General features: G+C 40.1%; 1 protein-coding gene across 1 annotated transcript in view; it reads left to right on the top strand.

Annotated features, from left to right (window-relative positions):
• The first annotated feature begins 429 nt into the window (after positions 1–429).
• shtn1 (shootin 1) overlaps positions 430–25,153 on the top strand; it is a 43,516-nt gene continuing 18,792 nt past the window's right edge. The window contains exons 1-4 of the mRNA XM_020481685.2: positions 430–570; positions 6,283–6,335; positions 7,164–7,224; positions 11,919–12,013. Of these exons, the coding sequence (XP_020337274.1) occupies positions 498–570; positions 6,283–6,335; positions 7,164–7,224; positions 11,919–12,013 (282 nt within the window). The 5' untranslated portion in view covers positions 430–497. The remainder of the gene's footprint in view (positions 571–6,282; positions 6,336–7,163; positions 7,225–11,918; positions 12,014–25,153) is intronic.

The raw sequence follows: 25,153 nt of genomic DNA, 5'->3' as shown, positions 1-25,153 counted from the left end.
CGGGTCCGGGCTTTGGCTGGGCCACTCAAGGAGAGAGAGAGAGACCTGAAAATAGCTGTGCAGCGACGCTCCCCAACCAACCCAAGAGTTTGAGAGGATCTCCACAGAAGATTGGGAGAAACTCCCTTAATACAGGTGTGCCAAGCTTGTAGCATCATACCCAAGAAGACTCCAATTTGTACACATTTCTAAAAACTAGTTTTTGCTTTGTCATTATGGGTATTGTGTGTAGATTGATGAGGGGAAAATACTATTTCATGCATTTTAGAACAAGGCTGTAGCATAACAAAATGTGGAAAAAGCCAAGGGGTCTGAATACTTCCCCAATGCACTGTAGTTCCAAGTCAACACAAACCCTTGATCAAGGGAAAAAACAAGCATTCGAAGCCTAGTTCAAATTTAACGATGGCCAAGGTGAGATTTGTGCACAGGTGTGTCGCGGTATCAAGGTATTTCCTGTTGCACGTAATGTGTAACCACCTCGATGTGTACTGTAAATGTACTTTCTCACAATGGCGGCACAAGAGGAACTATTTCAAATGAAAATCATTACAGAGCTGTCCAATCAAGGTAAGAGTTATTCTTAGTCGCATGGCTAGGTTAGAGTGAAGGCTGTAGCTTTCTGTTCGAAATATTCATTATGTATTTGCAGTTCGATGACTCCAGCTCTTTCATAGCCTTAACCGTTGACATTAAACATGGATACGTAGCCAATTCTTTTCGGTGTGGTTCGAGGCATGTAAATAACACGTCTTCAACTCGAATGTAACCTAACTTGAATTAAACGTATGACTTTTTCTGTCTTCATTTGTGTCTGTACAGTTTAGTACTCATTAGTTAGAGCGCTGTTGTTGCGTTCAGGGCAAGGGGAAATTGTGTAAGGAATAATGTAGCCTAGCCTTATCTGAGGGGTCTTATCTATGTTTTCAATGTTTATTTTGTTTATTTTGCACACATTTTTAATTTGCCCTTGCTGAAGAAAGACCTTGCCATATCTATTGAATAACAATAGTAGACTTCTGAGGAAGTTCTCAGGCGTAATTCTGGGTCTTTCTTTAGCCATATATATATATATATATATATATATATATGAGAGAGAGAGCGCTTCCTCAGAAGTTCTAGGCTTATTTCTCTCACCACAAAACAGACATGAATTAACAACGGATGGTCATCCCACTTGATTTAAACTGTCTTTCTGTTCCTCATATTTCTTTATTCAATAAATGTTTCCAGACACATCACAAGGGGGAATAACAAAAGGTGCATACGAGGTCAGTGTGGTCTGAATACACATTGAGTGTGCAACTGCAGCAAAAATGAATCACCACATTCAGAGAGAGGAGGCGTTGGGGGTAGGGTGCGGTAAGCCAGCATGATGTGGTGTTAGAGCAGCAGTGTTGAGTATTCACGTGACCTTGAATGTTGTACCCTAAAGGAAATAGTACTTGACCAGGTTTTTCAGTATCTACTAAGAAACCAATGCTGATTATGTTACATAAACACTGAACAGAAATAGAAAACGCAACATGTAAAGTGTTTCATGAGCTGAAAAAAAGATTCCAGAAATTGTCTCTCACATCCATGTTAGTGAGCATTTCTCCTTTGCCATTATATTCCATCCACCTGACAGGTGTGGCATATCAAGAAGCTGATTAAACAGCATGATCATTAAACTGGTGCACCTTATGCTGGGGACAAAATCAAATCAAATGTATTTATATAGCCCTTCGTACATCAGCTGATATCTCAAAGTGCTGTACAGAAACCCAGCCTAAAACCCCAAACAGCAAGCAATGCAGGTGTTGAAGCACGTTGGCTAGGAAAAACTCCCTAGAAAGGCCAAAACCTAGGAAGAAATCTAGAGAGGAACCAGGCTATGAGGGGTGGCCAGTCCTCTTCTGGCTGTGCCAGGTGGAGATTATAACAGAACAGGACATGGCCAAGATTGTCAAATGTTCATAAATGACCAGCATGGTCAAATAATAGGTCTGGGACAGGTAGCACGTCCGGGGAACAGGTCAGGATTCCATAGCCGCAGGCAGAACAGTTAACTGGAGCAGCAGCACTGCCAGGTGGACTGGGGACAGCAAGGAGTCATCATGCCAGGTAGTCCTGAGGCATGCTCCTAGGGCTCAGGTCCTCCGAGAGAGCGAAAGAAAGAGAGAATTAGAGAGAGCATACTTAAATTCACACAGGACACCGGATAAGACAGGAGAAGTACTCCAGATATAACAAACTGACCCTAGCCCCCCGACACAAACTACTGCAGCATAAATACTGGAGACTGAGACAGGAGGGGTCAGGAGACACTGTGGCCCCATCCGATGATACCCCCGGACAAGGCCAAACAGGCAGGATATAACCCCACCCACTTTGCTAAAGCACAGCCCCCACACCACTAGAGTGATATCTTCAACCACCAACTTACCATCCTGAGACAAGGCCGAGTATAGCCCACAAAGATTTCCACCACGGCACAACCCAAGGGGGGCGCCAACCCAGACAGGAAGATCACATCAATGACTCAACCCACTCCACCCCTCCTAGGGACGGCATGAAAGAGCACCAGTAAGCCAGTGACTCAGCCCCTGTAATAGGGTTAGAGGCAGAGAATCCCAGTGGAAAGAGGGGAACCGGCCAGGCAAAGACGGCAAGGGCTTTTCTTTGCTCCAGAGCCTTTCCGTTTACCTTCACACTCCTGGGCCAGACTACACTCAATCATATGACCCACTGAAGAGATGAGTCTTCAGTAAAGACTTAAAGGTTGAGACCTAGTTTGCGTCTCTCACATGGGTAGGCAGACCATTCCATAAAAATGGAGCTCTATAGGAGAAAGCCCTGCCTCCAGCTGTTTGCTTAGAAATTCTAGGGACAATTAGGAGGCCTGCGTCTTGTGACCGTAGCATACGTGTAGATATGTACGGCAGGACCAAATCAGAGAGATACTGTAGGTAGGTGCAAGCCCATGTAATGCTTTGTAGGTTAGCAGTAAAACCTTGAAATCAGCCCTTGCCTTGACAGGAAGCCAGTGTAGGGAGGCTAGCACTGGAGTAATATGATCAAATCTTTTGGTTCTAGTCAGGATTCTAGCAGCCGTATTTAACACCAACTGAAGTTTATTTAGTGCTTTATCTGGGTAGCCGGAAAGTAGAGCATTGCAGTAGTCTAACCTAGAAGTAACAAAAGCATGGATGAATTTTTCTGCATCATTTTTGGACAGAAAGTTTCTGATTTTTGCAATGGATGATGGAAAAAAGCTGTCCTTGAAATCTCTGTTTTGTCCGAGTTTAAAAGTAGAACGTTTGCAGCCATCCACTTCCTTATGTCTGAAACACAGTCTTCTAGCCAGGGCAATTTTGGGGCTTCACCATGTTTCATTGAAATGTACAGCTGTGTGTCATCCGCATAGCAGTGAAAGTTAACATTATGTTTTCGAATGACATCCCCAAGAGGTAAAATATATAGTGAAAACAATAGTGATCCTAACACGGAATCTTGAGGAACACCGAAATTTACAGTTGATTTGTCAGAGGACACACCATTCACAGAGACAAACTAATATCTTTCCAACAGATGAGATCTAAACCAGGCCAGAACTTGTCCGTGTAGACCAATTTGGGTTTCCAAACTCTCTAAAAGAATGTGGTGATCGATGGTATCAAAAGCAGCACTATGGTCTAGGAACACGAGGACAGATGCAGAGCCTCGGTCTGATGCCATTAAAAGGTCATTTACCACCTTCACAAGTGCAGTCTCAGTGCTATGATGGGGTCTAAAACCGGACTGAAGCATTTCGTATACATTGTTTGTCTTCAGGAAGGCAGTGAGTTGCTGCGTAACAACAATTTTGAGAGGAATGGAAGATTCGATATAGGCCGATTAGTTTTTCATATTTTCTGGGTCAAGGTTTGGCTTTTTCAAGAGAGGCTTTATTACTGCCACTTTTAGTGAGTTTGGTACACATCCGGTGGATAGAGAGCCGTTTATTATGTTCAACATAGGAGGGCCAAGCACAGGATGCAGCTCTTTCAGTAGTTTAGTTGTAATAGAGTCTGAGCTTTGAAGGAATACGCAGATTTAAAGAGGAGTCCATAATTTGCTTTCTAACAATCATGATCTTTTCCTCAAAGAAGTTCATGAATTTATTACTGCTGAAGTGAAAGCCATTCTCACTTGGGGAATGCTGCTTTTTAGTTAGCTTTGCGACAGTATCAAAAATAAATTTTGGCTTGTTCTTATTTTCCTCAATTAAGTTGGAAAAATAGGATGATTGAGCAGCAGTACGGGCTCTTCGATACAGCACGGTACTGTCTTTCCAAGCTAGTCGGAAGACTTCCAGTTTGGTGTTTCCGTTCCAATTTTCTGGAAGCTTGCTTCAGAGCTCGGGTATTTTCTGTATACCAGGGAGCTAGTTTCTTATGAGAAATGTTTTTAGTTATAAAAGGCCAATCTAAAATGTGCAGTTTTATCACACAATGCCACAGATGTCTCAAGTTTTAAGGGAGCGTGCAATTGGCATGCTGACTGAATGTTCACCAGAGCTGTTGCCAGGGAATTGAGTGTGAATTTATCAACCATAAACCGCCTCCAACGTCGTTTTAGAGAATTTGGCAGTACGACCAATCAGCCTCACAACCACAGACCACATGTAATCATGCCAGCCCAGGACCTCCACATCTGGCTTCTTCACCTGCAGGATTGTGTGAGATCAGCCACCCGGATAGCTTATGAAACTTTGGGTTTGCACAACCGAAAGATTTCTGCACAGACTGTCAGAAACCGTCTCAGGGAAGCTCATCTGCGTGCTCGTTGTCCTCAACCGAGGTCTTGACCTGACTGCAGTTCGGGGTCGTAACCGACTTCAGTGGGAAAATGCTCACCTTCGATGGCCACTGGCATGCTGGAGAAGTGTGCTCTTCACGGATGAATCACAGTTTCAACTGTACCGGGCAGATGGCAATATGGCGTTATGTGGGTGAGCAGTTTGCTGATGTCAACGTGCCTTGTGAGGTGGCTCGTGATGGTGGGGTTATGGTATGGGTAGGCGTAAGCTACGGACAACAAACACAATTGCATTTTATCGATGGCAATTTGAATGCACAGAGATACCGTGACGAGATCCTGAGGCCCATTGTCATGCCATTCAATCGCTGCCATCACCTCATGTTTCATTATGATAATGCATAGCCACATGTCACAAGGATCTGTACACTGGAAGCTGAAAATGTCCCAGTTCTTCCGTGGCCTGCATACTCACCAGACATGTCACCCATTGAGCATGTTTGGGATGCTATGGATCAACGTGTACGACATTGTGTTCCAATTCCTGCCAATATCCAGTAACTTCGCACATCCATTAAAGAGAAGTGGGGCATCATTCCACAGGCCACAATCAACAGCCTGATCATCTCTATACGAAGGAGATGTGCCTTGCTGCATAAGGCAAATAGTGGTCACACCAGATACTGACTGGTTTTCTGATCCACGTCCCTTATTTAAAGATATCTGTGACCAACAGATGCATATCTGTATTCCCAGTCATGTGATATCCATATATTAGGGCCTCGTTTATTTGAATTGACTGATTTTCTCATGTGAACTGTAACTCAGGAAAATCTTAGAAATTGTTGCATGTTGCATTTATATTTTTGTTCAGTGTAAGTCAGTTATCCTCAACTGTAGTAGTTAATGTACAGTAGTAGACTTTTATCATACCACTGTGTAGTAATCTATTATTGTTATGCCTCCTCAGAATGAAACATAATGGACCAAGGGAGAGCTTCAACATTAAATGATGATTAAAATAATGCGTGTTTTGTTGATGTTTTCGATCTCCTTTCACAGTGGCTATACATTCCAACATCCAGTTCTTTGTAAAGATCCAGGCATTCATAGATGCAGCTTTATGGAGCGAACTATACATAAGCCTGCCCAGACCTTGTAAAAAAGCTCGCTCATGAGGCACTGATGATCTTGGCAAACAGCTGGGTGTGGAACAACCTTTATTCCATGTCTTTCTATATTGATAAACATTATTTTGTATGGTTTTAATCTAAACTAACTCAAGTATATGTAGCAGAGCATTGAGATAATTGTTAAGGTTTGTGTGAGTAATAGTCATGTTTCACTTAGCATGTGAGGCAGTCATTGGGTTGGAATTAATAGATATGTTTCCACATGGTTGTTCTGTTTTAAGAAACCCAATAAGAGTTCAAGTATGTTTCCTCTTATGGGATGATGAACAGTTGAAGATGACTGACTGGAATCCTTTGATCCCTACAGCTGTCCATGAGTATGAGGGTCTTCAGAGGGAGCATGAGAGAGCCACCATGGAGGTCAGTGTTGTATAAGGCTTGTTATAACTGTTCAGTTAATGTGTATAGGTATCCATGCAACAGGTCTTGGGGAGGTGTGCGTAATTTCAACTGTGTTTGCACTTAATGATTGATAGTGATTAATGATGAAAGAAAATAAAGGTTTGCTTATTAAATGATTGTACGTGTGAAAGAGAGACTGTGTGTGTGTGTGTGTGAGAGAGAGAGAGAGAGAGAGAGAGAGAGAGAGCGAGAGAGAGATGCTTTATTGTGGTGCTATAGCAGGGCTTAGAATCATGGCAGATATGGCGCTGGAAAACCTGGAGGCAAATTCAATCAGTGCCATTTCCCTACAATTCTCCAGATAGTGGTTATTTTAGCATGACAGACAAAACAAATGAACATTAACTGCCCTGTACATATTATAATACTCAGGACTCTTTAAACTAGCCAGTACTTTCAGTGCAATGCTTTCAAGAGAGAAAAGAGCTCATTAATTGTATTATATCAGATTTACATGCTGTTGTGATAAACGTTCAATCTCATATCATATGTATTGTATGCATTGTGCCTCGGAGATATCAATATAGTCTGAATTTTGGAAGATTTTGCTTTCATCATTTCACTTTCAGCTATGTGGTGGTGGTTTATATAGCACTTGTTAAGGTTCATATTGGGAAGCCTTTTTACAGAGTCCATCATCTTCATGACCTCAACTGTTCTCCCACAGAAATGTCGTTCTCAGATTGAGTTCAAGTGGAGTATGATCTTGCAAAGACTGGCTCAATGAAGGTAGGACACCAATGTAAATAAATAAAATTGATCTCTTTTGTGCTTTGGTCATATCAGTGTCAACGGATGGAGGCAGAGAGAGACGAGGCAATCAAAAGGCTTGAAGAGTTTCAAAAAGGTGAGAACATTCAAAAACAAATGTTTTAGTCAAATCCATCTTTCGTCAAAGATGATTGATCTAATATTGATCTGATATTCTTACATATAAGGTTGCGATTGTTTTGAACCCTTTGAACCCTGGACTCACTATGAACAATGTGTGTTTGTCATTTACCTTGGGTAAAAAACACACCCTTTAGGCGGTAACACGGCTTTGTTTACTCTTTTGCTTGCCACTTCTGTCAATACAAATTGATTAACCTTTAGTTATATCAGAGAAACGTACATGATTTTCTTTTGTAAATTCAGTATGCAAAATGACACTTAAAGCGTCTTCTCTGCTTCTTCTCCACTATTACTGTTTCCTTCCACACATAGAAAGGCATTGTATTTCAAGCACATTTGTGTGTATATTCACAGGGAATTTTTTTCTTAAAACCAAAATGCTTCACACAAACCACTCAAGCCAGTAATTTGATCTCTGGAATTTTTGAAGGTATAAATATGTCAGGGATGGTTGAAATAGTTGTTCTTTGTAATCACGTCAGTCGAGGGATTTTCATCTGAATAAATGTGGCTTCTGCTCATACATCTAGTATTTCTCCAGCCAAAAACACATATTTTGTTTGACTTCCAATTTAATAGAGGCTGCCTTGCTATGCCAAGCAGCTGCATATTAGGACCTATTACGTGATTTCATAGCTCTGAGAAAATTGCTCCTATTCACAAAGAAACGACGGGACGAAGAGGGAGAGAAAAAAAGCCCCCAACACACAATCACGTCTTTTCAATTGACGATGGCAAGGTTGATGACAACATGACCATTGTGTTATAATGATAAGACCACAAAGGCATCTGCCCCCTCATCAAGGCTTCAGTACGGCTGCAGATACAATTTAATTCACTGCTCTGTCTGCTCGCTGATACCATTATACCGCACGTCAGCACAGGGGTAATCACTGTCTTCCCCGACAGGAGGGAAAAAGAGGAGAGAAAAAGATGGAACGATGATGGTGAGGCCGAAACGTACAATTAAGACTGCCAATTCTGACGTGTCAGAACCCCAGTTGCCCCGCACTTGTACACTTTCCACTTCCAGGCCTGTTTATTTACCATGCCTACCAGTAATTACAATTAACGTGTAATTTATTTCAAGGCGTCCTTTGCTGGTGTTGAGTGTGTTGGGCATTATGGAGTCTGTGAAAGAGCGGAGCCACAGAGATGCTGGGATGAAACTGTCAGCTAAGTGCTATTGAATGACTTCTGTGGAGAGGGTGCAGGAGGAACTTTGATATCGCAGGCACAGACGTTCATCAAGTTTCAATTAGGTGTCATTGGGAAGGGATAGGCCTGTGTTAACGGCATTAATTCCTATTTTTCCCCTTCGACCACAATGTTTAATTAGTTAAGTGGCAGTAAGCCTGTTCTCTTTTATTGGGGTTTGTGATTACGCCTGCAAATGAAGTCAACGTTTAGAGCATTAAGTGTGTCTCTGAAAGTTTTTTTTTTGGCTAAAGGGAGCTTTTATACTTCACAGTTTAAAAAGTTACATCAAGGGCTAGAAAATGGTCGCAACATTTTTATATTTTATCCTACAGTCAATCTCATGCCCTTTTGAGTTTCCATCAGCAATTTCCATCAATAAACACTAACTAATCACTCTGGTGAAATGATCCATTATGGTTCTATAATCATTTGCCATGTCTGACCATGAACACACAATGACATTAATTAAATTGTAATAAAATGCACCCATTGTTGCAGGGAGGTTGTTTTCTTTGACCTTCCTATAGTGGTTTTACATAGTCTCAAATATGTTTTCATAGTTCCACTGATGTTGTGATTTTTCCGGAAAGCAGAATCAGTGGCATTAGTAATATTAGTTAACTTCTTTTTAAATTGAAAAGAGAATATATGTGGTTTATGGCAAATGTCTGACACAAAAGAAACCACAAACATACATACTTACACTACCATTCAAAAGTTTGGGGTCACTTAGAAATGTCCTTGTTTTTGAAAGAAAAGCAATTTTTTTTGCCCATTAAAATAATATCAAATTGATCAGAAATACAGTGTAGACAGTGTAGACATGTTGTAAATGACTATTGTAGCTGGAAACGGCAGATTTGTTATGGAATATCTACATAGGTGTACCGAGGCCCATTATCAGCAACCATCACTCCTGTGTTCCAATGGCACGTTGTGTTAGCTAATCCAAAAGGGTTTTGTAATTGATCATTAGAAAACCCTTTTGCAATTATGTTAGCACAGCTGAAAACTGTTGTTCTGATTAAAGAAGCAATAAAATGGGTATTCTTTAGACTAGTTGAGTATCTGGAGCATCAGCATTTGTGGGTTCTATTACAGGCTCAAAATGTCCCGAAACAAATAACTTTCTTCTGAAACTCGTCAGTCTATTCTTGATCTGAGACATGAAGGCTATTCCATGCGAGAAATTGCCAAGAAACTGCAGATCTCGTACACCGCTGTGTAGTGCTCCCTTCACAGAACAGTGCAAACTGTCTAACCAGAATAGAAAGAGGAGTGTGAAGGCCTGGTGCACAACTGAGCAAGAGGACAAGTACATTAGAGTGTCTAGTTTGAGAAACAGACACCTCGCAAGTCCTCAAATGGCAGCTTCATTAAATAGTACCCACAAAGCACTAGTCTCAACGTCAACAGTGAAGAGGCGACTCCGGGATGCTGGACTTCTAGGCAGAGTTCCTCTGTCCAGTGTCTGTGTTCTTTTGCCCATCTTAATCTTTTCTTTTAATTGACCAGTCTGAGATATGTATTTTTCTTTGCAACTTCTGTCTAAAAGGCCAGTATCCCGGAGTCGCCTCTTCACTGTTGATGTTGAGACTGGTGTTTTGCGGGTACTATCAGCCGTTTCCAGCAACAATAGTAATGTACAACAGTTACAACATGTTAACAATGTCTACACTGTGTTTCTGATCCATTTGATGTTATTTTAATGGACAAAAAATGCGCTTTTCTTTCAAAAACAAGGACATTTCTAAGTGAACCCAAACTTTTGAACAGTAGTGTATATTTTCAAGTGTTGTGACCTTGTGTTGACATGAGTATATTTCTTAGTAAATGTAGAAAAAGTATCAGATTCCACAGTAAGTGTGTCAACAGAAATGCTCATTTTTATCTTGCTTAGCTTGTTTTGTAAAAAGCGTATAAGAAGTGCACAATCCCCTAGTCGTCTCATCCTTGAGGTGTAACCTTACCTCTAACCTTGGTATGTAAAAGCAACTAAATATTTCCAACCAAAGATATGTAAAAAAAATCTTTATGATATTCAAGACTGAAACATAAAACAACAAAGACATGAGCTCCAATAGAGTTCCACAGTATGAGTCATAATACCCATAAAACCTAGAGGTCAATCTTGGTTCCAATCTTTTTTCCACCATTCATTTTTCCCATAGGGGGTTTTCAAACACTTAAAATAAGGGCTGTGTTTTGTGTGCCCTTACCCTGGTGTGACGTTTTGATAACCGTGTAAATTTCTCTAGGAGAAGCTGACTTTCATAAATATATTCACCTGTATTTACCTCCCAAAACTGAAATGTGAATTAGCTGCTAATGTGGCTATCATAAAGAACTACAAATACCATGATGATCTGGACGAGACTGCCGAATCGAGGCAAAGGTAAGAATCTCTGAATTCTAATGTTAGCTAAATGTAGAAATGAATAAATTGGAAACATTTATTTAAATGGACAATTCTGTAAACTGTCATGTGTAAGTTTTAAATTGACACAATACCTGCTAACAAAGGTGTCAGCAAGAGATGACATGCAGGAGCTTGCAGGGATTTTTAGCTTTGCATGATATCTACTTTAATGCTAATTTGCTTTTTCGAATCTGGGTGTAAATAGAACCAAATATATTGGTCATCTTGTCCGAGAGAGATTTACACGGTTATCAAAATGTCATGCCAGTGTAAGCTTGCACGAAATACAGAACTTATTTGAAGTGTTTTTAAAATCCCCTATGGGAAAAAGGATTGGAACCATTTCCCTGTTTGACCGCTAGGTTTTATGGGTATTATGACACCTCCACAGTGAGGTTCTATAAGGTGAACCTTAGAATCAGACCACATGGCAAACATGTTGGGGCGGCAGGGTAGCCCTAGTGGTTAGAGCATTGGACTAGTAACCAAAAAGTTGCAAGTTCAAATCCCCCAGCTGACAAGGTACAAATCTGTCGTTCTGCCCCTGAACAGACAGTTAACCCACTGTTCCTAGGCCGTCATTGAAAATAAGAATTTGTTCTTAACTGACTTGCCTAGTAAAATAAATAAAAAATTGCCCACAAGAAATCTAGTGTAGGCTTGAAGTTTTGGGCTCCCGAGTGGCACAGCTGTCTAAGGCACTGCATCACAGTGCTAGAGGCGTCACTACAGACCCTGGTTTGAATCCAGGCTATATCACAATCCCATAGAGTCCCATAGGGTGGTGCACAATTAGCCCGGGTGTGGTCGGGGTAGGCCGTCATTGTAAATAAGAATTGTTCTTAACTGACTTGCCTAGTTAAATAAAGATTCAATAAAATACAAAAATTAACTCTGCTATTGATAAAAATAGATAAATGACTTAGACCCCAATTCAATCAATCGCAGATAAAGAAAAAAAAGTACTGCACAATGTTTACGCTGGATTGGAGGTGTTCAACAGTGTTGTTTCTGTCACTCTCCTATAGTGTCCCACATGGTCATTGAAGAGGTCAACAGCATTCAGGATAACCTGGACATAGAGAGGACATGCAGACAGAGTGTGGAAGCCCTGGCCTCCAAGGTGGGTCAGCCTAACGAGCAATGAAGGACTTTGCCCATTGTATGCTCCCAATTCTTCTCTTGAAACAAATATTGCACCTACTTTCTCTGTAGACACCATCATTCTAGGTGCAAAAAACTTTAGTAAAATTTTCTGTACAAAAATTGGTCCTGTAATCCAGTGTACAGTTATTTTGTGAAATGCTTGCCAAATGTCTAGGTCTGATTCAGAGTGGGCAGAGTGATTTCTCAGCCCGCTGAAGCTGGACTCATCACTCTAATCATTACCCACACAATTCTTTGGACAGAAGCCCTCTGCTTCCACCTGGCAGTTCTGCCAGGGGTGGGGGAGAGCTTCTGTACAATACCTCCTCCTCCCATCAATCCAGTCCCAGCCAGTCATGGTTGGCCACATGCAGCTGTGCTACACATATGGATGTTTTTGCTATAACGTTTATCTCTTCTTTAAAAAAAATGATGTGCTGGGGAGAACTCTGATGGTGCTCTTTCAATAAGGATTATTTGATGTTATTACAGTTGCTATTGGGCATCTATATGGCCATCTATGTATTTGCATATTTTGTCATGTTTGAAATGCTATTCGATTACAGTTTTATTTTATTGCTTTGGTGCAATTTTCACAAGTACAGTATGTGGTACATTTTCACAACTCTTACTACAAACTCTACGCACATTTTCAATTGACTAAGTACAACACACAAACTCATACAGTCACTTTTTCACCAAACTTAATCAGTGTTTGCATGTTCATATAAAGTAATTGCCTTTCTATGCCCACATTACTTTTGATATTATGATCTTGTCTTTTGTTAAAATACATTTTACTATTACTTAATCTGAATCTGAATGCTCTTAATGGATCATCACTTAAACGTTTGGTAAACCTGTAGATTTGCCATGTAAACTGGTTTGTCTACTACAGATTTTGAGAACTACATAATAAAAATGTATTTCTATAAATTAGAAACATAAAAAGTATGATACACTACATTACCAAAAGTATGTGGACACCTGCTTCTGTCACTCTCCTATAGTGTCCCACATGGTCATTGAAGAGGTCAACTTCAGCGGGTAGTGTTGTAATATCATGAAATTGGGGAGAAAAAGGGGGTAAAGTTACACAAAAACAAATAAAAAAATAAATACAAAAATAGTCCCTGAGCTCTTCAGTAAGGTCATTCTACTGCCAATTTGTGTCTATGGAGATTACATGGCTGTGTGCTCAATTTATACACCTGTTAGCAACAAAAATAAATTTTTTAAATGTTTTATTTCACCTTTATTTAACTATTTAACTAGGTAGACTAGTTGAGAACAAGTTCTCATTTGCAACTGCGACCTGGCCAAGATAAAGCAAAGCAGTGCGACACAAACAACAACACAGAGTTACACATGGAATAACCAACCGTACAGTCAATAACACAATAGAAAAAAAATTAAGTCTATATACAGTATGTGCAAATGGCGTGAGGAGGTAAGGCAATAAATAGGCCATAGTAGCAAGTAATTACAATTTTACAATAATGATGTGCAAGTAGAGTACTGGTGTGCAAAAGAGCAGAAGAGTAAATAAAAACAATGTGGGGAGGAGGTAGGTAGATTGGATGGGCTATTTACAGATGGGCTATGTACAGCTGCAGCGATCGGTTAGCTGCTCAGATAGCTGATGTTTAAAGTTAGTGAGGGAAATATAAGTCTCCAGCTTCAGCGATTTTTGCAATTCCAGTCATTGGCAGCAGAGAACGGGTAGGAAAGGCGGCCAAAGGAGGATGGGAATGACCAGTGAGATATACCTGCTGGAGCGCGTGCTACGGGTGGGTGTCGTTATCGTGACCAGTGAGCTGAGATAAGGCAGAGCTTTACCTAGCAAAGACTTATAGATGACCTGGAGCCAGTGGGTCTGGCGACGAATATGTAGCAAGGGCCAGCCAATTAGAGCATACAGGTTGCAGTGGTGGGTGGTATATGGGGCTTTGGTGACAAAACGGATGGCACTGTGATAGATTGCATCCAGTTTGCTGAGTAGAGTGTTGGAGGCTATTTTGTAAATGACATCGCCAAAGTCGAGGATCAGTAGAATAGTCAGTTTTACGAGGGTATGTTTGGCGGCGTGAGTGAAGGAGGCTTTGTTGCGGAATAGAAAGCCGATTCTAGATTTAATTTTGGATTGGAGATGTTTAATCTGAGTCTGGAAGGAGAGTTTACAGTCTAGCCAGACTCCTAGGTATTTGTAGTTGTCCACATATACTAAGTCAGAACCGTCCAGAGTAGGGATGCTAGTCGGGCGGGTGGGTGCGGGCAGGGAACGGTTGAAAAGCATGCATTTAGTTATACTAGCGCTTAAGAGCAGTTGGAGGCCACGGAAGGAGTGTTGTATGGCATTGAAACTCGTTTGGAGGTTTGTTAACACAGTGTCCAAAGAAGGGCCAGATGTATTCAGAATGGTGTCGTCTGCATAGAGGTGGATCAGGGAATCACCCGCAGCAAGAGCAACATCGTTGATATATACAGAGAAAATAGTCAACCCGAGATTTGAACCCTGTGGTACCCCCGTAGTGATTGCCAGAGGTCCGGACAACAGCCCCTCTGATTTGACACACTGAACTCTGTCTGAGAAGTAGTTGGTGAGCCAGGCGAGACAGTCATTTGAGAAACCAAGGCTGTTGAGTCTGCCGATAAGAATACGGTGATTGACAGAGTCGAAAACCTTGGCTGCACAGTACAATCTTTTATCGATGGCGGTTATGATATCGTTTAGTACCTTGACCAGCATGGTGACCAGATTGCACAGCGGAGACAGTACGGTGGAAATTCCAAATAGTCAGTGATCTGTTTATTAACTTGGGTTTCGAAGACTTCAGAAGGGCAGGGCAGGATGAATATAGGTCTATAACAGAGTGTCACCCCCTTTGAAGAGGGGGATGACCGCGGCAGCTTACCAATCTTTAGAGATCTCGGAGGATAGGAAAGAGGGTTGAACAGAGGGGTAATTTTAGAAAGCGAGGGTCCAGATTGTCTAGCCCAGCTGATTTGTACTGGTCCATGTTTTGCAGCTCTTTCAGAACATCTGCTATCTGGATCCTTGGGCAAGTAGCTGCGGGGGTGCGGCGCTGTTGGCCGGGGTAGCCAGGAGGAAAGCATGGCCAGCCGTAGAGAAATGCTTATTGAAATGCTTGATTATCGTGGATTTATCGGTGGTAACAGTGTTACCTAGCCTCAGTGCAGTGGGCAGCTAGGAGGAGGTGCTCTTGTTATCCATGGACTTTACAGTGTCCCAAAACTTTATGGAGTTAGAGCTACAGGATGCAAATTTCTGTTTGAAAAAGCGTACCTTTGCTTTCCTGACTGACCGCGTGCATTGGTTCCTGACTTCCCTGAACAGTTGCATATCGCGGGGACTATTCGATGCTATTGCAGTCCGCCACAGGATGTTTTTGCGCTGGTCGAGGGTAGTCCAGTCTGGAGGGAACCAAGGGCTATATCTGTTCTTAGTTCTACATTTTTTGAAAGGGGCATGCTTATGTAAGATGATGAGGAAATTAATTTTAAACAACAACCAGGCAGGCATCCTCGACTGATGGGATGAGGTCAATATCCTTCCAGGATACCCATGCCAGGTCAATTAGAAAGTCCTGCTCGCAGAAGTGTTTTAGGGAGCGTTTGACAGTGATGAGGGGTGTTCATTTGACCGTGGACCCATAGCGGATGCAGGCAATGAGGTAGTCATCGCTGAGATCCTGATTGAAAACAGCAGAGGTGTATTTGGAGGGCAAGTTGGTCAGGATAATATCTATGAGGGTGCCCATGTTTACAGATTTTGGGATGTACCTGGTGGGTTCCTTGATAATTTGTGTGAGATTGAGGGCATCTAGCTTAGATTGTAGAACTGCCGGGGTGTTAAGCATATCCCACTGCACTTGAAGAAACTTTCAAAGTTCTTGACATTTTCCAGATTGACTGACATTCATGTCTTAAAATAATGATGTACTGTCATTTCTCTTTTCTTATTTGAGCTGTTCTTGCCATAATATGGACTTGTTTTTTTTACCAAATAGGGCTATCTTCTGTATACCACCCCTACCTTGTCACAACACAACTGATTTTCTCAAACGCATTAAGAAGGAAAATAATTCCACACCAGTTAATGGAAGTGCATTCCAGGTGAGTACCTCATGAAGCTTGGTAGAGAGATTGCAAAGAGTGTGCAAAGCTCTCATCAAGGCAAAGGGTGGAATCTCAAATATAAAATATAAAACACTTTTTTGGTTACTATATGATTCCATACGTGTTATTTCAAAGTTTTGATGTAGGAAATAGTAAAAATAAAGAAAAACCTTTGAATGAGTAGGTGTGTCCAAACTTTTGACTAGTACTGTAAATATTCACACAATACAGGTTAGAATCACCTTCGGCAGTGATTACAGCTGTGAGTCTTTCTGGGTAATTCTCTTAAGAGGCTTGTACACCTGGATTGTACAATATTTTCCCATTATTCTTTTCAAAATTCTTCAGGCTCAGTCAAATTGGTTGTTGCTCATTGCTAGACAACCGTTTTCAAGGCTTGTCATAGATTTTCAATCTGATTTGTGTCAAAACTGTAACTCGGCTACTCAGGAACATTCACTGTCCTCTTGGTAAGCAACTCCAGTGTAGATTTGGCCTTGTGTTTTAGGTTATTGTCCTGCTGAAAGGACATCTCTCAGTGTCTGATAGAAAGCAGAATGAACCAGGTTTTCCTCTAGGATTTTGCCTGTGCTTAGCTCCATTCTATGTATTTATTTTTATCCTGAAAATCTGCCCAGTCCTTAATGATTACAAGCATACCCATAACATGATACATTCATAACTATGCTTGAAAATATGGAGAGGGGTACTAAATTGACATTTTAATCATTTAGCAGTGCAATTATTTCAATCCAGACCTATGTCAGGCTTGGATTCGCAATGGCAGAAGGTTTTTCCCCAGGTGCATGAACAATGAGGATATTTATGAGGATTTCAATTAAAACCTATGGCCAAATGCTCAAGGCATGCTTGATGCAAACTAGTGCCTGCTAAACATTGTTAAACATGATCACACCTTTGATCACACATGGGATGGAAATTATGGTAACTTGATTTTCAGTCAATTTTAATAGGTAGTGCAAATGTATTGCCTAATGTGAAAAAAGTGTAGTATACTGTAATTTACAGTACTCATAATTTACATTCAAAGGGCAATTTTGAAAAATGTATCTTAAATTTTTTTGCTATTGTTTTTTTCTGGTTGTTAAAATATCTAAGTTGAGAAGATATCAATATGTTGTGTTTTGGTGATAAAACTTATATTTTGGATCAATGATTGTGTAGTGAAAGATGTCTACAAACAAAATGAATTCACAATGAAAGATTACAATTTAAGACTTGGTGCATTGCAAGTGTTACCAATTTGGAGTTTTGTACTAAAAGTTTTGAAAATTCACCACATATGTGTGAAAATAGTAAAGAATGTAGAACACATGGTACAAATGAATTGTTGTTGACAACAACCACTTGGAAATATTCTACTGTTGTCCAGGGAAAAAGGTGTAAATGTCAAATGATGGGGCTTCCCTTTTTCTTGTATTTGCACATTACTTTTGTGAAGTAACTAGAGCACATTGTAAAACTTTTCCCTCTAAATGTACAGCATTATACTGATAGTATAGTTGCCAGCTAAATACTGTAATTTTGCTTCACACAGGGATGCTGTGACATGTTTTACAGTAAGAAACACAGTGCTGTATTATACAATAGAGCATTATACTGTAAATTAATGAGCCTACTGTAATCATTACACCAACACAGCTGTATTATATAATTACAGTAATTTGCTGGCAACTCCTCTGCCAGTATAATGCAGTACATTTACAGTACAGCATGTTACCGTAATCCGTTTTACGGTACTAATACTCTTAATGTAATATTTTTTCAGTAATTGTAAACAATGGATTAATGAATAAATTAATCAAATTAATTGAATAGGTTTTGTACTGTAATTGAATGGGATTGGTGCAAGCATATTACAGCATATCAAATATATACACTACTGGTCAAAAGTTTTAGAACACCTACTCATTCAAGGATTTTTCTTTATTTTTACTATTTTTTACATTGTGAAATAGTAGTGAAGACATCAAAACTATGAAATACAGTGCCTTGCAAAAGTATTCATCCCCTTTGATGTTTTTCCTATTTTGTTGCATTTCAACCTGTAATTTAAATGGATTTTTATTTGGATTTCATATAATGGACATACACAAAATAGTCGAAATTGGTGAAGTGAAATGAAAAACAATAACTTCTTTCAAAAAATTAAAAAATATATATTTACGGAAAAGTGATGCATGCATATGTATTCACCCCCTTTACTTTGAAGCCCCTAAATAAGATCTGGTGCAACCAATTACCTTCAGATTGCACACAGGTGGTCTTTATTTAAGTGTCACATGATCTGTCACATGATCTTAATATATATACACATGTTCTGAAAGGCCTCAGAGTCTGCAACACCACTAAGCAAGTGGCACAATGAAGACCACGGTGCTCTCCAAACAGGTCAGGGACAAAGTGATGGAGAAGTACAAATCAGGGTTGGGTTACAAAAACTTTGAACATCCCACAAAGCACCATTAAATCCATTATTAAAAAATAGAAAGAATATAGCACCACAACGAACCTACCAAGAGACGGCCGCCCACCAAAACTCACGGACCAGGCAAGGAGGGCATTAATCAGAGAGGCAACAAAGATAACCCTGACCAAAGATAACCAAAGACCAAAGACCAAAGATAACCCTGAAGGAGCTGCAAAGCTTCACAGCGGAGATTGGAGTATCGGTCCATTGGAACACATTAAGCTGTACACTCCACAGAGCTGGGCTTTACGGAAGTGTGGCCAGAAAAATACATGCTTAAAGAAAAAAAGAAGCAAACACGTTTGGTGTTCTCGAAAAGGCATGTAGGAGACTTCCCAAACATATGGAAGAAGGTATTCTGGTCAGATGTGACTCAAATTGAGCTTTTTTACCATCAAGGAAAAGCTATGTCTGGCACAAACCCAACATCTCTCATCACTCCGAGAACACCATCCCCACAGTGAAGCATGGTGGTGGCAGCATCATGCTGTGGGGATGTTTGAAGGAATGATGGATGGCGCAAAATACAGAGAAATTCTTGAGGGAAACCTGTTTCATTCTTCCAGAGATTTGAAACTGGGATGGGGGTTCACCTTCCAGCAGGGCAAAAACCCTAAGCATACTGCTAAAGCAACACTCAATTGGTTTAAGGGGAAACATTTAAATGTCTTGGAATGGCCTAGTCAAAGCCCAGACCTCAATCCAATTGAGAATCTGTGGTATGACTTAAAGATTGCTCTACACCCGCGGAACACATCCAACATGAAGGAGCTGGAGCAGTTTTGCCTTGAAGAATGGGCAAAATCCCAGTGGCTAGATGTGCCAAGCTTATACCCCAAGAGACTTGCAGCTGTAATTGCTGCAAAAGGTGGCTCTACAAAGTCTTGAGTTTGCAGGGGTGAATGGTTATGCACGCTCAAGTTTTCAGTTTTTTTGTCTTATTTCTTCTTTGTTTCACAATAAAAAATATTTTGCATCTTCAAAATGGTAGGCATGTTGTGTAAATCAAATGATACAAACCCCCCAAAAATCCATTTGAATTCCAGGTTGTAAGGCAAAAAAATTGGAAAAATGCCAAGGGGGGTGAATACTTTCGCAAGCCACTGTAACACATATGAAATCATGTAGTAACCAAAAAATTGTTAAACAAATCAAAATATATTTTGTATTTGAGATTATTCAAATAGCCACACTTTGCCTTGATGACAGCTTTGCATACTCTTGGCATTCTCGCAACCAGCTTCAAGAGTTAGTCACCCGGAATGCATTTCAATTAACAGGTGTGCCTTCTTAAAAGTTAATTTGTGGAATTTCTTTCCTTAATGCATTTGAGCCAATCAGTTGTGTTGTGACAATGTAGGGGTGGTATTCAGAAGATAGCCCTATTTTGTAAAATACAGAGTCCATATTATGGCAAGAACAGCTCAAATAAGCTAAGAGAAATGGCAGTCCAGGCTATCTCTGCCGCCCCATGAGCCAATCAATTGTGTTGTGAAAAGGTAGGGGCGGTATACAGAAGATATCCCTATTTTGTAAAAAAAATAGGGCTAAACAAAGAGAAATGACAGTTCATCATTACTTTAAGACGTGAAGGTCAGTCAATACGTAACATTTCAGGAACTTTGAAAGTTTCTTCAAGTGCATTCGCAAAAACCATCAACGCTATGATGAAACTGTCTCTCATGAGGACCACCACAGGAATGGAAGACCCAGAGTTACCTCTGCTGCAGAGGATACATTCATTAGAGTTACCAGCCTCAGAAATTGCAGACCAAATAAATGCTTCACAGAGTTCAAGTTACAGACACATCTCAACATCAACTGTTCAGAGGAGAGGAATTTCTGCAAAGAAACCACTAATAAAGGACACCAATAAGAAGAAGAGACTTGCTTGGGCCAAGAAACACGAGCAATGGACATTAGACGGGTGGAAATTTGTCCTTTGTTCTGGAGTCCAAATCTGAGATTTTTGGTTCCAACCGCTGTGTCTTTGTGAGATGCGGTGTGGGTGAATGGATGATCTCCTCATGTGTATTTCCCACCGTAAGGCATGGAGGAGGAGGTGTTATGGTGTGGGGGTTCTTTGCTGGTGACACTGTCTTTGATTTCTTTAGAATTCAAGGCACACTTAATAAGCATGGCTACCACAGCATTCTGCAGCGATACGCCATCCCATCTGGTTTTGGCTTAGTGTGACTATCATTTAGTTTTTCATCAGGATAATGACCCAACACACCACCTAGCTGTGTAAGGACTAGAATGAGAGTGATGGAGTGCCACACCAGATGACCTGGCCTCCACAATTCCCTGAACTGAACCAAATTGAGATGTTTGGGATGAATCGTACAGCAGAGTGAAGGAAAAGCAGCCAACAAGTGCTCAGCATATGTGGGAATGCCAAGAGTGTGCAAAGATGTCATCAAGGCAAAGGGTGGCTATTTGAAGAATCTCAAATATAAAATCTATTTTGATTTGTTTAACAATTTTTAAAAGTTTTGACCGGTAGTGTATAAATATTTGGACTTTTATATCAGTTGCACTTCTCAAAGGCTTCCAAACATGTAGTGGCTTCAGTGAAAAACAGACTAAGGATATAGCAAACCATTAAAGGTTTGAGGCTTGCTGCAACTCCAATATGTCCCCTATACACATTTAATTGTCGTGGCACTATTACCACATATCAGTTCAATTGGTACAGCATTGTCACTCACGGGTGCAACAAATGTAGCCTTTTACAAGGCACTCCACAAAATATGCTAATGAACCAGAAACAACAATACCATTCACCCACTAGTGCTAAAATGTTTTTGGGCACTCCACAAATACAGTAGGTACAGTATTCTGTGGGGTGGAATTACAGTACCATTTTAAATACAGTACTTCTTTAGAGTAATGTATTTTTAAACCAAAGTTTAATGGATCATTTACCAGTTATACCTAAAATCACCAAGAATACATTGCAATTTACGGCTATTTACTGTAAATAATTAATATGGTACATTGCTGTTTTATTGTATAATTCTGCAAAAACAACAAGATATTTTTTACAGTGTACCTATTAGCTGCTAAAAATATTCCACTTCACTGCCGCTTCAAGAAGATATTTACTAAAGTAGTCTGAGCTTCATGCGTCTCACCCAACAGCATGATGAAAACGGAACATTTTAATCTACAGTAAGCATAAGTTATTATTGTAAAGAAATACAGTATGTTAGAGTAATTTTTACAGGAGGCTTCCAACTAGAGTTTAGAACAGTATTTTTCAGCATTTTGCCCATAATGCAGTGCCATCTACAGAATTTATTATGTGAAAGACATTGAAGGTATTTTACTGTTCATTCTACAGTATTTTACGGTTTACAGAAAAGTCTTACAGTCCAGTGCTTCTCAAACCTCTCCTCAGGGACCCCCAGATGTTTCACAATGTTGTTGTAGCCCTGAACTAGCTCACCTGATTCACTAATCAAGGGCCTGATGACTAAATCAGGTGTGGTAGCTCTGGAATAGATCTCCTAAGGCACCTCCTACCTTCTATGGTTTTGTGATGTGTGTACACCACTTTAGTCTAATGACCAGATCAGAATGAAGTTGTAGACTTGACTTAGACCAGGGGCCTTTAAAAAAATGTGCCCAGGGACCCCTTCCCAGGAAAACCTGTGACCCAGGGACCCCCATCATATGTTTGCGAAAAATATGTATTTTCACGTCTTGTCTTATCATCAGGTGAATTAAGAAATAATCAACATTTATAAATGAATAGATTTGGTTGATTGTTTTTCATTATTTTGACCTCCCAACATGACGTGGAAACAACATTGATTCAACCAGTGTGTTCCCAGTGGGTTAACTGTGATTAATATGCTTGATCCTTGTGTCGAACTGCTTTGCTTGATCTTGGCCAGGTCGCAATTGTAAATGAGAACTTGTTCTCAACTTGCCTACCTGGTTAAATAAAGGTGATATAAAAATAAATAAAATAAAAATCCCAATCCCATTTTGCAGGCACCTGATCATGAACTTGTTTTCCTACTGACTCATCACTTAGACACTAATATGGTGCATCACAGGTGTTTCCCAATACGTAAACAATGGAATCAGGCCATTGCCTTAATATCAGTCAAGGTGGCTGTGTCATTGGAAGAGGAAGTGTACACTCTAACTTAATCATATTAACTAGAAAGGTAACTTCAAACACATTTTTGCTACTACAAGATTCCATATGTGTTATTTCATAGTTTTGATGTCTTCATTATTTTCTCTTCACTATTATTCTACAATGTAGAAAATAGGTTTTAAAAATAAAGAAAAAACATTGAATGAGTAGGTGTTCTAAACATTTTGGCCGGTAGTGTATTTTGGTAGGTTTCAAGTAAAAAGACAGCTTTATTGACCCTCGTGAAAATTTGTTTAATTTTCTTGAGCCCAATGCTGCTTAATTTGCTTGCCAACAGCACACAAGGAAAGCCAGAGAGAGAAAAAAGTTCAAGAAAAATCGTAAGCGCTCCAACATTTTGAATTAAAAAGCAATAATAGCGTGAGCCTGCTATTTGTCGCCAGTCAAATCAGATGTTTTGTGTTGATGTTTTCTCAAGGAAGATGAGGGGGCTGTGACTTTGTAATCGTGACCTCTGAAGCGCCGCTGATAGCCTTCCTGCGAGCCTGCCTGAGTATGTAATTTCATACATTCGTTCTCATCAATAGTAGATTATTATCAAAGACTATGATTCTGTGTTATGTATTGTTGATTGCATTTTTAAAATATGCACTTTAAAGGGCATCATCAGAAGATGGAATTGCTGCATTGACTAGGATGTCATTAATGCATGCCTCTTTTATAGCTCTGCTTCCTTTTTCTCCTCACACTTTCCGTCCGAAATCACATCAACAAATGTGCGTCATTTTCATCCATCGTCTTGCCTTAGGCTTCATTATTCTTTACTTAGTGTAGTATGCCTAAATTGGCACAAGGGACGTGTTGATGATAGAACCAAAAAATGTGAACGTTTCATACTGCCAGTTCAATATGGATGGCTTAGGCTGAACTGATCAAATTTGGAGTTTGTAAAGAAAAGGGATACAAAGTCCAGCATGCCATAGGAATGAGGGATGTACTGTAAATAGATGTGTTTCATAAAATACTGTGATTGTGTCTAAAAGCAGACATACATTGTCATCAGGCCTTTCCCCTGGCTCTTTGTATTGAGATGGCTGATTATTGCTTGTGCATCCTTCCCCGATGCCACTTACAGGCACAGTGTGATTGACGGGGAATAAGGAATTCGGACCAACATTTTATCTGACATATCTTGCGCCACATTTCCTATTATCTGTGCATGACACTTTACTATAATACAACTATAATAGTTTGACTGTAATTGCAGCAGGTTGATGTTTATTGGGATAAGTCTTGTCCTGGAGGCAGAAGCTATATTGTAGAAATGAATGGAAACAAATGGCTTTTTTGTTCTTAAAGGGGTTATCTGCAGCTTGAACAATAACGAACTCTACCAGTAATTTGGTAAACAGATGAGGGATGTGGCTGGAGAAATGTAACTAAACTCATGGACAGAGCTATGGATACAGGGATTGACCATCCATGGTATCAAAATTATAGTTTGAACCATGTTTTGAGGCTGTACATAGTTTTTTTAACATTTACATTGTTTACCAACAAATGAGTAAAATTAGCTTATATTTGGGTTTCTAATGGGGTACATCTAAGCTCAATGTGTGTGTGTGTGTATATATATATATAGAATTGTTTGGCCATAATGACCATTGTTATGTTTGGAGAAAAAATGGGGAGGCTTGCAAGCCGAAGAACACCATCCCAACCGTGAAGCTTGGGGGTGGCAGCATCATGTTGTGGGGGTGCTTTGCTGCAGGAGGGACTTGTGCACTTTACAAAATAGATGGCTTCATGAGGATGGAAAATTATGTGGATATATTGAAGCAACATCTCAAGACATCAGTCAGGAAGTTATAGCTTGGTCGCAAATTGGTCTTCCAAATGGACAATGACCCCAAGCATACTTCCAAAGTTGTGGCAAAATGGCTTAGGACAACAAAGTCAAGGTATTGGAGTGGCCATCACAAAGCCCTGACCTCATCCTATAGAAAATTTGTGGACAGAACTGAAAAAGCATGTGCGAGCAAGGAGGCCTAGAAACCAGAATCCGTTACACCAGCTCTGTCAGGAGGAATGGGCCAATATTCACCCAAATTATTGTGGGAAGCTTGTGGAATTTCTACTAGGATTAAGTGTCAGGAATTGTGAACAACTGAGTTTAAATGTATTTGGCTAAGGTGTATGTAAACTTCCGACTTCAACTGTATGTGTGTGTGTGTATATATATATATCATTTAAAATACTAAAATTGGAAGAAGGAACTGCAGATTGCCCATTTAATTTAAGGTTAGGGTTAGGTATTAGGGTTAGCAGTGTGGTTGAGGTTAGGGTTGAGGTTAGGGTTAAGGTTAAGGTTA

The sequence above is a fragment of the Oncorhynchus kisutch genome, linkage group LG4 (genome assembly GCF_002021735.2).
Source record: "Oncorhynchus kisutch isolate 150728-3 linkage group LG4, Okis_V2, whole genome shotgun sequence".
Classification (NCBI taxonomy): domain Eukaryota; kingdom Metazoa; phylum Chordata; class Actinopteri; order Salmoniformes; family Salmonidae; genus Oncorhynchus; species Oncorhynchus kisutch.
Note: the sequence above shows the minus strand (reverse complement) of the source record. Positions and strands in the feature narration are given on the sequence as shown.